Source organism: Cydia strobilella, chromosome 5 (genome assembly GCF_947568885.1).
Source record: "Cydia strobilella chromosome 5, ilCydStro3.1, whole genome shotgun sequence".
Classification (NCBI taxonomy): Eukaryota; Metazoa; Arthropoda; class Insecta; order Lepidoptera; family Tortricidae; genus Cydia; species Cydia strobilella.
Genome location: NC_086045.1, coordinates 124,033 through 139,822, shown reverse-complemented (window position 1 = coordinate 139,822; position 15,790 = coordinate 124,033). Strand labels below are relative to the sequence as shown.

General features: G+C 38.3%; 1 protein-coding gene across 4 annotated transcripts; it reads left to right on the top strand.

The window, feature by feature from the left end:
* Positions 1-3,505: 3,505 nt before the first annotated feature.
* LOC134741272 (troponin T, skeletal muscle) lies at positions 3,506-14,995 on the top strand. Of its 4 annotated transcripts, XM_063673986.1 has the most exons (15): positions 3,506-3,626; positions 6,336-6,376; positions 6,632-6,673; positions 6,889-6,891; positions 7,440-7,457; positions 7,679-7,696; positions 9,069-9,102; positions 9,373-9,498; positions 9,953-10,168; positions 10,723-10,941; positions 11,269-11,361; positions 12,015-12,095; positions 12,364-12,442; positions 13,791-14,002; positions 14,815-14,995. In XM_063673986.1, the coding sequence occupies exons 2-14, from the start codon at positions 6,354-6,356 to the stop codon at positions 14,000-14,002; spliced, it is 1,164 nt and encodes a 387-aa protein (XP_063530056.1). In that variant the 5' UTR covers positions 3,506-3,626; positions 6,336-6,353; the 3' UTR covers positions 14,815-14,995. The 4 variants fall into 4 exon arrangements, with proteins under 4 accessions (XP_063530056.1, XP_063530053.1, XP_063530054.1 ...); XM_063673983.1 differs by lacking the exons at positions 6,632-6,673; positions 6,889-6,891; positions 7,440-7,457; positions 7,679-7,696 and having other exon boundaries at positions 3,509-3,626; XM_063673984.1 differs by lacking the exons at positions 6,632-6,673; positions 6,889-6,891; positions 7,440-7,457; positions 7,679-7,696; positions 12,364-12,442 and adding an exon at positions 12,752-12,830 and having other exon boundaries at positions 3,510-3,626.
* The last annotated feature ends 795 nt before the right edge of the window (positions 14,996-15,790 follow it).

Genomic DNA, 15,790 nt, shown 5'->3' with positions numbered 1-15,790 from the left:
ATACGAAGAAAAAAGTGACTGCGGTCTCAGTCACCCAGGTAGCATTTATACGTCATTATGACGTCCGTTACGTTATTATGACCTATAAATGACGTCACTTGTACGTCGTTGCCGTTACTTTGCTACCTGGGCAGTTCTTGAGGCTGGAATCAAACCAGCATCTTCAGCATTTATTTTGCTGCTTATGCGGAGCCACGACACGGCCACGTCGGTACGGTACGGGTACCCGTTCCGAGTCTATGCTATTTTGAAAAGGCTAGGCGTCTAAGGCACTCTAAGGTCGAGCAGCATGTGTGCTCGTACTGTATCATCATCATCATCCTCGCGTTGTCCCAGTATTTTGCCACGGCTCATGGGAGCCTTGCGTCCCCTTGGCAACTAAAGCTGGCGTGTTACTGTACCTTCAAGTTTTATTTAGCAACCAATATAAATTTATCATGTACATTTAATTGGTTCTCGTGCATTTCAGCTGACGTGCTGCGAGTTATGTTGGTGGTCAATCTACAGTGGCGTAGTGTGAACTACCTAATCTAGCCGTGGGCGAAATCGCATCTGTGAGGCCCTTTTCTTTCACTGTGCCCAAAGGGGCCTCGCGCGAGGCCCCCCCTTGGGGCGCGAGGCCGTGGGCGACGGCCCACTTCGCCCACGGCTAGCTACGCCACTGTCAATTTACACACCATATTTAACCATTATATATTGACATCATTTACATTGTTTTCTCGTGTTCTTGTATTGACATTGTTCTATATTTTTATTTTTTACTATTGTGACATTTTAGCGTTTTTAATTTATTTCTATTTGCATTGTTTTGTTAAGAGGCCGGTGTCGATTTTAGTCGCAAAAATGTAAAATTGATAGATTTAGTCAGTGAAATTGTACACCTTTTGTTACCTAATTGAAATAACAAGTACTGGTTTCTATTAGCACATCTTCTTATCTTACCTTTTATCAGATCAATTTGTTGAAAACAGACTCACTAAATTAGTAATGTTTGCTTTTCTGATGGACGTTTAGGTAAACGCGCGTAAAGCACTGATTTTGTCACTCTTATTTGTAAATTTCGTAAAGTTTGGACGGCTAAACATGGTAATTTTGTATTACACATATCCTGTACTTGACGTTTATCAGACTACATTTTTATTATTATGACTTTAAAGTACAGACAGAAATTACTTCAAAACAAGTGACAATTTCTATGAAAATCGACTTAATTTCAACGTAATTTTGATACTTAAACAATCTACAACATTTGTTGAAACTATTTTTATACATCAATTTGTATAATTCACTACCATAAATTTTTGATGAATTTTTAAAAACTGTCCCTTCTTTTCATATATTACCGGTGACGCACGCTTGCGACCTCATTATTAAAAGGCAAGATGAGAAGACGTGCTAATAGAAACCAATACTTGTTATTTAGATATTACGTAACAAAACGTGTATAATTTCAACGACTAAATCTATCAATTTAAAATTTTTGCTCCAAAATCGACTACGGCCTCTTAATATTAATTGTAACTTCATTTATACTTCATCAATTCTAATTCTTATTATTGTTATTTAAAAAAAAGACGATCATTATACGACAAGTAGTACAAGCTGAAATGTACGTATATTTTACCTGTGTGAAAATTGTATAAATGTGATAAATAAACTAAACTAAACTAAACATAGCGTTCTATCCTCTTCGTTCGTAGATGTACAGTATCACTGCAGTGGGGGCAAGCTGGGTTAATTCGCTTCCATGAACCTAATAGTGTTCGAACTAGATATAAGTGTGTTGCTAGTGCGTAGTAACTATTTATTAATCTGTGCTAGTGCCTACCTGACTAAGTATGAGGTTAAGGCACCCGAGATAGCAGAAGGTATCGCAGGTATGTGCTGGCGTGATGCAAATGTCAATCAACGCGAGCCAACGAACTTGCTACACGAGGTGCCATAACTACAATGTACATATTGTAAATAGGTACTTAGGTAGTTGCAAATAGATTTATAGGAAATATCTTTACGGTAGGATTAGATTAGGTAGCTAGAATCGGACCAAGCTAACTCTGCATGCCATTTGTAATGACAGTGAAAAAACGTCATCATTTATTTCAAAATAATGACACTCCCTCGCTTTGTTCTGTGCATGTTGGTGCAAACTTAACTTAATTAGATGAATTAGACTTTTTGTTAAGTAAGGTTAATTCAATTCAATTTTTAACTCTATCTTGATGATAAAAAAGTGGGACTTTTGTACGGAAAGTTGAGTTTTGCGTCACGCACATACGTGAACGTGGCGATATGGAAAGGACGATTTTGGTAATTTTTATATTGTCTGGATCGAAAGTGCTGACGATTCTGAATTAGAAAAAAAGTTCCAAGATAAAAAAAACCGGGAATGGTGGGGTAGATGTAGAGGTAATATCACATTTAAGAAATTTGCCTATAGTCTGTCAAGCTATTTCGTTATCGTCCCATAGAAATTCAAATTTCGCGCCTATTTTTGCTGACAAAGTTGTTTTACCGGCTATACAAATACAAATCATGTAGGAAGGCTTCTAAGTCATCACACTTTGCTCTTTTAATAACTAATAACTATAATGATTAAATTAATAAGGACCAATATTCAATTTCAGAATTTAGATTCTCCGGGTGGTGCTTTTATAAACTTAAATCAAGATCTGTTCAAGTACCTGTGCCTTTAAGAGCGTTCTTACAAGAAAAGTCGAAATAATGTAAAATTGATGATATTCCCGACAACATTTAAGATTTTACGCTCATTATTAGAAATAAAGAGTACTTGTTCCAGTAAGAGCGTCTTCTTATCCTTAGGAATATCGTTGTACATTTTAGAAAAAGGACTAATTAAATTAGTAATGATTGTTTTTCTGATGGTCGTTCACTGAATTGTGAGCTCTTATTTGTAAATTTTGAGAAGTTTACTCTGCTAAAGTTGGATATTTTACAATTACCTATTGTCAAGACTGCTTTAAATGAAATAGGGAAACAGGAAGCCACGATGAAATGAGGAATATGCCATGTCCTTAGGAACTATAGAGAGAGACATTCTGTTGCCGATAAAAGTGTCCGGCAGATATATATGTCTGGCGGATACAGTCAATCTTTTTTGGCAGAATTAGGCTCAGATATGTCTGCAGAGAGATCTCTGATCAGACAGACATATTTTGTGCCTAATTCTGCGACACACATCCATACAGCCATATCTGTATTTCCCTTGCTAATAAACACTAACACAAGCAAGCTTGAGGGCTGTCCTGTAACATCATGCAGGTGCGTAACATATGACATATATAGGTAATATTACACGATCGGAAGCTCCGTAAAGATCGGAAGCCGCCCACAGCATCCGTGTCCTCCGTCCAGCGCATCGAAACTCCAAACTCGAAAGCATCCATCTCTATCCCTCTCACAACGACTGATAGAGACAGACGGAAACGTTACGAGGTGAAAGAAAAAGGGTGGATCAAGAAATCGGAGCTGCCGAGCCAAAAGTGAGCGCCGAAAATAGATCGCGAGGCGACTTCGGTGCGCGGGCGCAGGCCGCCAGAGCCGCGTCGGTCGCTGCGGACTCCACATTCCAACCGAGGATCGGACCACCTTACCCCCTTGCGACGTAAGTGAGTGAAGTTCCAAGAGTTTAGTGTTGTGCCCAAGGACTGTATCAGCAGGCTTAAAGTTGAAGTTTAAAGTGTAGTGTAAACGGTGTAACGAAGACGGAGCTATTTTGGGATTTGCGCGCGCGCCTTGTATAGCGCGGATTACGTTACATGATACACTTTACACACACTCTTATTGACACATTTTTCGCGGAGTAAGTAGAGGCGAATTTTTGTGAATTATGAAATTCTTGTTAAAAAAACGTTTTTGACAAAAAGTGGCAGAAAATCAATTTCCTCTTCACGTACGTGTTTTAAAAGTGGGTCAGTTAACAAATTTCACTCATGAAACTCATGAAATATGAATAAAAACGAAGTAGAAAGATGTACAAATGTACAAGTACGGACGAAGATCCAAACTGTTTAATTTCTGCAGTTTTGCGTACAAATTATTGAAATGAAAGGAAAAATTACAAAATGAAAGATACATGTCGAAAATTATTTCGAAAACGAAAACGCCTTTATCCCTGCATCATTTTCTTGTTCTTTAATAAGTATGTTTAAGCCTCTAAACGTTTTTTCTCAATAAAAGTCATGAACCCGTAAATAAAAATAGCAAAATGTTAAAAGGTCAAGTACCCATAAAGCACAAACAATTAAAACAAACTAGTCCGGAGACGACACTAAAGTTACATTTTATGAATCCTCGTCAATTCCTCGAACATGAACAAATGCCTGTGTCAAAATTAACGCGTAAAGTATCGTGACATCATTTTATACTAAACTATTAAACTCAATCTGAGCTCTAATGTAGAGGTGAACGATATACAATAATCAAGAATAATAATGAAAGATGAAGATTATAACATAGATGTTAGAATAAACAAAATATAATAGACAATTCTGAATACTTTTCCTAGTACAGAAACTGCTGTACGCGCAAACAGTAGATCGGAGCCGTTCATATTTAAAAATATCCTCCCGATTACAAAACATCTGACAGTCGAGTGCGATGCTCCAGTTTTTCTCGGACATTCCTTCACTTTCAATCCCTTGATGAGATTTATAGAAAAGCAACTTGAATGGGATACAACGATACCATTTAATTGAGCGAGGATTGATACTTTAATATTGTAGCCTCATGTACAATTCTTGACCTTCGAGTAAATACGACCAGTGATCATATAGTTCAAACTGAAATTTCAACTAAAGGACGAAAGGTGAATGATAATTATAATGTGAACGTTTATAAAGACTATAATAATGTAAATACATTTTAAGATATTAATTATAAACTTAAAGAAGTTAAAGATTAAAGGCGGAAATCTGAAACTAGGAAGAACTATATAGTACTACACGTCAACTCATCGTTGTTGATAATTAATATTATCTTTATTCTTAGTTGCTCATAATAACGACGTATAGAAATGTAGATACTTATGATAAAGATACCTACTGTAAAAATAAAAAGGAATAGACATTAACTATTAATCTAGGGAATGACCCCGATAATAATAAATTTGATTAAGCCAATCGAAGACAATAGACAGTTAAGAATTCCAAGAGATTAAACTGAATTCAAGGTTCGTCGAAATACGAATCCTAGGCAACGGCACCGTTTAATTTTACACTTTCGTTGAACGCCTGCCAGCACAGTAGGTGTGCTTTACGAGATATCTCCCGAAATAACTTCTTCATAAACAATATGCAGGATTTTTAAAGTTTTCGCGCCGCGTGCCCACACGCATTCCTCGACATTTGGCACACGGCGGTAATTACTAGATTTGATTGTTGATTGAACGTGGCTTGATTTGATTTGACAATTGTTAATAAAGATCGACGCAGATTGATATACCTAAAGCATAATTTGGTTAGGTATATTGTAGTTGAGACGCAAAAAAAGTTGGAATAGATTTTGACTTCGATTACATGATAGTATGAAACAATAAAAAACACCTGCCTCCCAATAAAAACAATACTTATGTTAAATACTGTACGTTGCAAATCTGATAAGAACTTGAAAATAAACAAATATCTATTAACGGAGATCACAAAACCAGTTTTAATTGTTAATACTGATACTGATAATAGTAATAAACAAATAAACACTTTATAGACAAAATCATACAAACGAACTTATAAAAGAGGAAGATTTAAATCAAGCGTCAGTTACCTACTGATAATGCTGATATGACGGGATAAAGAACTAAATGTACACCGTATGGTATCTTCTTCTTCTTCCAGAGCCATCTCCTACCGGAGGTCGGCTATCATGAGGGCTATACGAACTTTAGACGCAGCCGCGCGGAATAATGAGCGTGTGCTCTGTTTGAACCATGTTCGGAGATCTTTGAGTCATGAGTTACGTCTTCGTCCGGATGATCTTTTACCTTGGATCTTTCCTTGGATAACGTATGGTATAAAGAAAGAAAATTTCAAGTAGTGATATAATGGCAGGAAAATTAGAAAAAATACAAGTTTCCAGTCCTTCAACTTCCAAGTCCGGCGGCGGCGGCTCTCTCCGAGCCTCAAAATTAATTACAGTCATTCAGCAGAAGGCCTACCGCCAACATCATCAAACATCGATTTTCGTTATCTACTATTCTATATGCTCTTGCCTATTCTAACGATAGAGATGTAGATAATTCAATTTCAAGGTTTGATGCTTGCAGTAGTCTGCAGGTTATGAAAGATCAAACAACAATTTAACTATCATATTTTACTTTGCAGACTACATAGCCCTCCACCATGTCTGACGAGGAAGAATACTCGTAAGTATAGACATAATATATCACTACACATTCAAATACCACACAACAACACACACTTTTAGATGACACATGTTACCCCCCTTGTATTGTCAATGTTTACTTGTATACTCCCAATGTCAATATTTACTTTGATGTATTCATTGATCCCTTATTTGTTAACAATTTGTACCACAACTATCCACCATGTTTCCACCTGTGTCACCACCAAGCATGTATCTGTGTCTACCCCGATGTTCACCTGTTTCTCTTCCACAGTGGCTCCGAGGAGGAGGAAGTAGAAGAAGAAGTCCCCGAGACGTAAGTTCGCAGCTTCTCTCTCTTTCTCTCGTCTTATCTTTCCATCAAATTAGTTCTGATTAGATTTTGGTTTTGGTTTGGACCACTTCAGCTTTTATCGGCCTGATTGTCTTGACGAGTCTTTATTTCAGTGTAGAATAAGGCCGGCATGGCTCTCCGCCCTCACGGGACCTGTGCACGCCCTCACCTACTCCTATTTTTCTCTTTTGTTGCAGGAAGTAAGTGGCGTGCCCTTGTTGATCCGGCACTCACACTAACTTCGCTAAACTAGGCTAAGTTTCTCTAACGCTTCTAGCGCTTAAGTCTCCGCTTCTGTTGCTTTCAGACTGACCGCCGCTCACCAAGCGCTTAACTCGACTACTTTTCTAATACTCATGCACCAGGTTTCAGTTGAAAGATCAGTGTAACAAGAGAAGTAAGTAAGCTGATCTTTCGCCCACTGTGAATGTCTAAACACTCATTGAGCTCCAAGGGCCTAGCCGAAATGGCAATCGATGATCGAACACGCTACACGAAACTTAAATAATGAATGGAAACAGACACATGACTTTTCTTAGCATCTGTCATTTCATACATTTTTTCTTTTCGTTTAGCGTTTGTCGATAATTGTTATCTTCAGTAAGCCCTCAGGTTTTCTTGTGATCATTTGCACTAACACGGTAAGCTTTCTACCTGTTTTTATGTCGTATATTATATGTTTATGATTATCTGCGGAATATATTTTAATCTGTGTACTTTTTTTTTCCTCGCTGCCGCTGCGATGCAGGCCCGCTCCAAGGCAAGAGTAAGTAATTCCAACAGTTATCATATTAAAGCCGCTTCGCTTGTAGCCGTGAAGATTGGAATGAATTGGCAAACTTTAATCTCTACTAAAGCTTATGAAAATTATACAAAATTGTACGAACGGCTACGATTGCAGCACTGCAGTGTGGCGCTAACCCCTCACCGCTTATACAGATTGGTTTGGTCGATGAGTAGCGGCTGATCGTTGTTTTCTTTTTCTAGGAGTAGACCGTCGATCGCGTAAGTCGCACCTCTCTGGTGTCACTAACATGTAACTATTAACTTTAAAGGCGCGGGTTGTGATCTATAGAATCCCCGAAATCCAATAATACGCCGGCCAGATGACCGGGCGGCGTAAACCGCCGTCACCGTAGCGTGTCTATTTTCGACCGCCGGTAGCCGATCTATTTTCGAAATTGTGCTGGCGTCGCCCGCGCCCCGCCGCAACTCGGTCAGAGTGGATGTGGATACTGGCGCAGCATGGCCGGACGGCATCAAGCATGATACCTTGTATTAACGTGTGATCTAATGTCTACACCCCATGGTCATTTTATATGTCATTAATAGCACTCAACACACAAACTACAGATTAAGAAAACAGTCAATTAAACACACACTAAATTCTAAAACTAAGTGTAAAGTGCTAATGCTGTAGGAGAACTAAAGATTTAACAATAGAGTCGATTTTTATTTTTATTGCCTTTTTTTGTCGTCAGAGTTCGATAAAATTTGGCGAATTTATATAGTTTCCTATTCTATACAATAACAGCGCAATTTTACTGTATAAATATTTTACAAAATCTTCCTCTAAAAATCTAAAATATCTCTCTAAATCTTCCGCGGAAAATTATAATATTTATAAGTTGTTGTTTAACCGCTCGTGCTTATATTGATACCCAAGCAAGCGAAAGATTCCAAAATTGAACCACGAGCGTAGCGAGTGGTTCGAAAAATGTAATCTTGAGCGCTGCGATTGTTTCTAAGCACGAGGGTTAAACAAATTTTGCCCCCGAGTGAAACACAAAATTTTTCACCACATCAACCCGAAGAAAATATTAACTGTAAGATATCAAACCAAATCAAATGAACTTCATTAAATATTTATCATTCAAACTTCAAAAAAGAGATGGCGGGATGACCTCGACGCTTTTTGCAGCGGCTGGCGGGAGCATGCACCGAGCCGTGATGAGTGGCGGAAGAAAGGGGAGGAATTTGCCCAGCAGTGATGGGAAACAAGATAGGCTATTAAAAAACATCATTTGAAAGTCAATTTTACCAGCTAACATAAGGAAACAACTCAAAACTTTCATCTGATTACTCAGAATAATAGCTCTTCAAAACCAAATCTTATCAAAATCTGACGACATAAATTAAACTACAACAAAATAAAAATCGGCCCACTGTGTACTGAATTCGCTTGGATAATGGAGCCTAATCAAATGATAGATGACAATAAAACTCTAACGAAGGAAGAGCCGCCGTAACAGTAACACCTGTTGGTTGGAGATGTCCGTCCGCACTCACTAATACCGTTATACTATAAGAACGGTATTCATAACAGTAACATCTGCAACTGTTGTTTCGTAGATTAACAAGTTTCTTGTGTTTACAGTGGCGAGGGAGGTGGAGATGTCGAATTCATCAAGGTAAGTTTCAATATCCCATTTTTCATCAATTGATTCCATTCTGGTCATTGAAGTAAGTGAAACAAATAATAATATTTTATGTCATTGACGGGTCTAAAGCGATTTAAAATATTATTATTAATGACCCGTTAATGACATAAAACATGTGTACAAAACGCGAGAGTTTAAAGTGTTATATTATTACTAATATTACAAATAATAATAAGTAAATAAATTCTAAATCAGGTGCTGATTATGGGAAAAATTAAAATGATTGTGATATGTTCACAGCGTCAAGACCAGAAGAGGTCAGACCTGGACGAACAGCTGAAGGACTACATCAACGAATGGCGCAAACAGAGGGCCAAGGAGGAGGACGAGCTCAAGCGCCTCAAGGAGAAGCAGGCCAAGCGCAAGGTGAGTATCTGACGTCACCATCCGTCTATCTATATTATCAATTCATCATCCCGTTAATATTCAATCACCAAATGTGAATTTATTGCAAAGTATCATTCTCCCAAACAATTTCGAGGGATTAAATAAATAGCGAAAAACCCTCATCTATGTACAACATACATATCATTACGATTGGTCACAATTTACATGTCATTTACGAGCCAGGAAAAAATCACAAGGCGAAAATATGACAGATATATGACAATGAAATTATTTTTTAGACCGGAAATGATACATAAAATGTCAAATCTATTTCCATTGAATGTAAGGCAAACAATGACGCAAACATATTCGATAAAGAGAGAAAAAAGCAATTTCAGCCTATATTACAAAAATTCCACAAAATCATTATATGAGTATATCAAAAGCAATGTTCTAATTAATTGTAATTATTAATTTAATCATAATTTTCCAGGTGTCCCGCGCTGAAGAAGAAAAGCGCCTCGCCCAGAAGAAGAAGGAGGACGAGGAGAGGCGAGTGCGCGAGCTGGAGGAGAAGAAACAGCGCGACATAGAGGAGAAGAGGCAGCGACTGGAGGAGGCCGAGAAGAAGCGCCAGGCCATGCTGCAGGCCATGAAGGACTCCAACAAGACCGGACCCAACTTCACCATCCAGAAGAAGAGTGATAACGTGAGTATAATATAAAATAAACTTATAAATTAGGGGCAACTTTATGTTGGTGACAAAAGAGCTCATCCTTCTTCAACATATTTACAAAGGAGACCTTATAGAATAGACCGTCTAAGTTTATCCTGCACCGAGTTGGCAGCGACTGGGCGTCACTTACGGTAAACGTCATAAAAATTAGTCCTTCTGGTGGCGCTTCCACAATGTTGTTTGCCTTGCGAACTCGCTGCAGAGCTAGCTTACATGGACTTATATATTTGCGATAAAAATATTCAAACTAGTGCCGCGCTGTTTGGCTCCCTTGCTCAAAAATAAGTTTATATTCAAGTTTAGTCGAGGACGTTGGAATTCAAATAATAATTCTCATCGAAGGTGTTGCAAACAGCGAGGCATATAAAAATGTTGATTTCCTCAGATAAAATATAGATAGGTATAATATTATTAAAAAGAATATCGTCTTGATGTTTTAAAGGCGATCAGGATACTTCCCGTTAGTCGAACGTAGAAATTTTCAAACTGTGGTAACAAGATTTGATAACCGAACGTTAATTTTCCAGTTCGGCCTTTCCAACGCCCAACTAGAGCGCAACAAGACCAAGGAGCAGCTCGAGGAGGAGAAGAGGATCTCCCTGTCCATCCGCATCAAGCCGCTCAGCATCGACAACCTGTCCACGGATAAGCTGCGCGTCAAGGCCCAGGAGCTGTGGGACTGCATCGTCAAGCTTGAGACCGAGAAGTACGATCTCGAGGAGAGACAGAAGAGGCAGGACTACGACGTGAGTACTATTTTTGTACAATAAGTACATTTTTAAAATACTTTTTCACCCCAATTTCTAAAAATACTTTAGTAGCAGAGCTCTACATTTGAAGAATATTATGTAATTTAAGTTAGCCCGAGTCTGTTTAATGCTAAGCGTTTTGATATATCAAAACGCTGAGACTCATGTACTTATCCAAAAATGTGATGTAAAAAAGTTTTGGATTTAGTTTTGTTAAGTAATTAAAGTCTCGCTTCCCTAAGCTGCGTCACTAATGTCACTATATTTCAGATAAATATGCTCGCATAATGAACCATTGATTAATAAATTGTTATTTGTCATCAGTTAAAAGAGCTCAAAGAAAGACAAAAGCAGCAGCTCAGACACAAGGCCTTAAAGAAGGGTCTCGACCCCGAAGCCCTCACAGGCAAGCACCCCGTAAGTATCTTTTAAACAATTTTGTGTTTGTACTTTTATAATGTTTCCGAAGTTTCCTACAATTTGTAAAGGTATACGAACAACTAACCTCTATATATACTATTTTTTCAAGTAACTTATTTTCTACAAACAGTCATAATTGATAATAGTGATAATAATGTGCTAGTGTGATGGAAACTTTGGGCCGTAGGCGGTTCAGGGTGGTCCTTTAATTTGAAATGACTTCATTATAATAATTAACATAGAGGAAAATGACGAAGCCTGTTGCGGATAGTTTGTGTATAACGAAGACGCCACGCCTGTTATGATTTATTGAAATTGAAAATATTTATTTCAGGCACAGAACAGAACCCATATAGTGTTAGTACAAAATGTATAATATGCTACCTATATCTATGTTAGTGTGTACAATATGTAGTAAAACAATATATACCTAAAAACTAATTATTTCGATGATGCGCTGGGCTCATGTAATTGGTACCAACGCCTCATCGCGGGCAGTCCACTCTAACGACTCTGATTTATGGTTGTTCCCACCGGATTACATCTACGTTGCGGATTTGAATTTGTCAACCTTGTAAATTACCTAATTCTAATGGTGTCAGTAATAAATGATTTTTGTTTTGTATGTTAATATTTGCCTTGCATTGCAGCCCAAGATCCAGGTCGCGTCAAAATACGAGCGGCGCGTGGACACACGGTCATACGACGACAAAAAGAAACTCTTCGAGGGTGTAAGTACACATAGAAAACCGACTTAAATTTATATACCTATTTTAGTACCTATTAAACAAATTGGCTGGTCTCATACACACATTAAGACCAATAGACGAAATTTAAATTAGTTAATATAACCCAGTAAGGCTATTTCGTTATTCATTAAGTTCAAAAAACCTACGAGTACATGCTACATGTAATAATACAATATACTTGACATTCCGAACTGTGAATTTTATCTTCAATCAATCAACACCTGTCATTGAACTTGTATTTTAAATACAGGGCTACGATAATTTTATGGCAGAGTTGATGGATAAGACGTGGAACGACAGGATGGAACAGTTTATGAATCGGACTAGAAGTAAGGGACCCAGAATGGTACCTTGTGTGATTCTACGTATCCCATTCGATTTCCCCAGCATGTCGTCACGGCATGCATTGAACACGTCATACATGTCAAATCCTAAAGAACTTTGTAATGTGAATGTCTTCTAAGCACTGCTAAGTTGTTTCAAGTCTGAATAATTAAAGCTAACAATGTCAAACGCTTTAGTTAAAACCAAAATTTCAAAAGACTTGAAGCAACATAGTTTTAAGACCTCACAGGTCGTGTATCTCCTCACACCCTGTTACCACCGGTCATGTATTTACCCCCTGTGTTATGACCTAGGACCTAGAGAAACTGAACAAGGACTTCCTGGAGAAGGTGTGGTCTGAGAGGGCCGAGCAGTTCGGAGGCAGGCAAAAGGGTGAGTACTTAGTACGCCGCCCCGTGGTGACTGCTGTCACAACGAAAAGCTTTCAGCGATAGACTTTACGCTTCGTGAACTGTCCGCCTTCATCTTTTTCTGCTTGTAATTTTTGTTGGGTTTCTTGTTTAACACTAGTGAACCTGCATTTGAAACTACTAACATTTATCTTAGTTTAAGTAAATCTATCCCATCATGGAACAATAGTGTTCCGGACCTTTGGGAGGCGTGCGCGGAGCCGTAGCCAACACGTAGAGGCCCTTTTGACACGTAATGAAATATAAGGGGTACACCGAGCGGATGATGCCCTTGCCCGTGTCATGAGAGTTGAGACGCATGCAGAGGCAGCAGCTACCAGGGTGTAAGGACTATTGGGAGTTGATGGAATCTAAAATGAACTAGGTTATTAGGTGAACGCAATGGACTAACTGCTCAAACTGCTGAGCTATGGGATAAAAAACCGACATTGATTGACATGATTTCAATATCAACATTATTTTGTTAAGAAATATTATATGCTTTTAACTTTTAAAACTTTTTCCTTGCCTATTTCATATAGGATTTTTGCGCTTCTAGTATAGTTACATAATCAGATGCCTACATTACATGTCTAGCTAAAAATTGGGTAATATCTATTAGATTATGGGATATAGTTTTACAGGATTAATTCATCTCAAAATAATGTCAATTTTATCTCATCGTTGAATCGAACTGGTCATAAATGTTCATTGGGGTTTTAATACTAGAAAAAATTAGCAAATAAATCTATTTATTTATTAGCTCAGCAAATCTAAGTAGCTTGCAAGAATTACAGAGCTTAGAGTCCGCCCTGGGTCCGCTTTTCAAAGTTCGTCATCTCTATGATCTCTATCTGTTTCGCTTGCAGTTAATTTCGACGAACGTGGTAGACTTCCAGAACTTATATTGTACTGTTCCTAATATAAATATTTCCACCAATAGCGAGACTGCCCAAATGGTTCGGCGAGCGACCCGGCAAGAAGAAGGGCGACACCGACACCCCCGAGGGCGAGGAGGATATCAAGGCCGAGCCCGAGGAGGAGGAGGAGCCCGTGTACGAGCCCGAGGAGGAGGCCGTCGAGGAGGAGGAGGAGGAGGAGGAAGAGGAGGAGGAGGAAGAGGAGGAAGAGGAAGAAGAAGAGGAGGAGGAATAAGTGAGTATTGTCCGTATTAATTTGTAATGTAAAGTAGGTATTAGCTTGTGTTAAAGTTAGCCATCGTAAAATAGAAATATTTTTCTTCATAAGCAATTCTTTTCGTTTGTGTCTTACTTAAGATGACCCATAACGTACCTAATAGTTACCGTAATACAAACCATAGGTTATGTTTTTAAGGGACTTCACGTTTCGTAAAAATTTAAATTTCGTTTCAAAATTTTACCGTTTTGGGTTTTCTTAGTCGATCGCAAGTTTTGTCCAGGTAATTTAAAAAATCTAATATTGGACTTTCCAAATCGTATCACTTTACGAGTATATAAAATTTTGATTTATTTTTATGTGCGTGACGTACCGGAAATGTATTTTCCATACAAAAAATGTCCAACATTTTAATGCCTATAATTCTATATCATAGACCTAACGATTCAAATTAAAAAAACACCACAAAAAATACAAAGACAAAATGATTTATACTGGAAAATGAAAATTTTGTACCTTAGTTTTTTAATATTTCCAGAATAGTTAGAGTTGGTATGGTTGGGAGGTCTTTGCCCAGCCGTGGGCCAGTGGGGCTGGGGACACAGTACTGAAATACATTATTTAAAAAAATATTATAATTTAAATAATTTCTCGGTTTAGACTCACTTGTCTTAGTCACTCGCGCAACATGTGCGCGCGTGTCATGACCTATGCTCTCCGAATCATGTCGCGCGAGTGACTATATAAAACAAGTGAGTCTAAACCGTGAAATTATTTAATGTTAGTATGTCGCACAACAGTTTAAATTCGAATATTATAATTTGTTTCAGATTATTCGCCAGGCAGAAACCAACGGAGCAAGTCACTTGGCATGTAACGCCTTTAATTTATTATTATAAATTATTTTTATTATTTATACCTACATCACCTACAATACAACGAGGACATTTTATACATTTACACTGCGTCGCAACAACTCTGACGTCACAATAAACTAATTTATTCATAAGGCGTGAGAGTTCTTTATTTACAACCTCCGACAACTAGGTACCTTACCTAGTCTAGTATATACATAAGGTAGACCAAGGCGAATCGAATCGCAGGGCAAATCGGATCAGACTCAAAAATATGTCAATATTTGAAATATTGCTTATGATGACTGCGGTGTCGCAGGCTAAGAGGAGAGATTTAATGTGCTATTTTAGTGCACCCACATCACTGCAATATTTTAACTATCATCGGATTTTTTAGTCTGATCCGATTCGCCCTGTGATCCAATTCGCCTCGGTTTACCCTACATAGTTGGGCGACTATACATCACATATAATTGTTTAAAAAATTATTAAATTATTTTGGTGTTTTCTTGTTTAATCCCCTGGCCGCGTCACTCACACACAAGTGTAAAAATATGGGTGAATACAACTTACCTACTCAAAATATGTCCCATCAGTGGCGTAACTAGCCCCCCCCCCCCCCCCCCTGGACCTGGCCCCAGAGGAGGCAAGTGCCCCGGGCACCATCCAAGGGAGGCGCCATAATGGGCAAAAGGCAGCAGCAGGGAAACTTTTGTCAGTCGTCAGGGGGCGCAAATTTGGTGACTGCCCCGGGCGCCATATCCTCTAGCTACGCCCCTGTGTCCCATAGCTATGGGACATAATTTTGAGTACGAGTAAGATGTGTGAATTGACGCAATGGAAAGTAAATTTTACTTATTTCTGCGTAGAATTCATATTTTGGATAGCTTCTTCTTTTGTCCAACCTGCTTTTTATTGATTCCCTATACCAACTTCCTTATATCCTTATTTG

What these genes read in the sequence shown, in the direction of transcription:
- LOC134741272 (XM_063673986.1), top strand. Translation starts at nt 6,354, where the DNA reads ATGTCTGACGAGGAAGAATACTC. An exon ending in AGAAGAGGCAGGACTACGAC is followed by an intron (nt 10,942 to 11,268) that starts GTGAGTACTATT and finishes ATTTGTCATCAG; the next exon opens with TTAAAAGAGCTCAAAGAAAG. An exon ending in GTTTATGAATCGGACTAGAA is followed by an intron (nt 12,443 to 13,790) that starts GTAAGGGACCCA and finishes TTCCACCAATAG; the next exon opens with CGAGACTGCCCAAATGGTTC.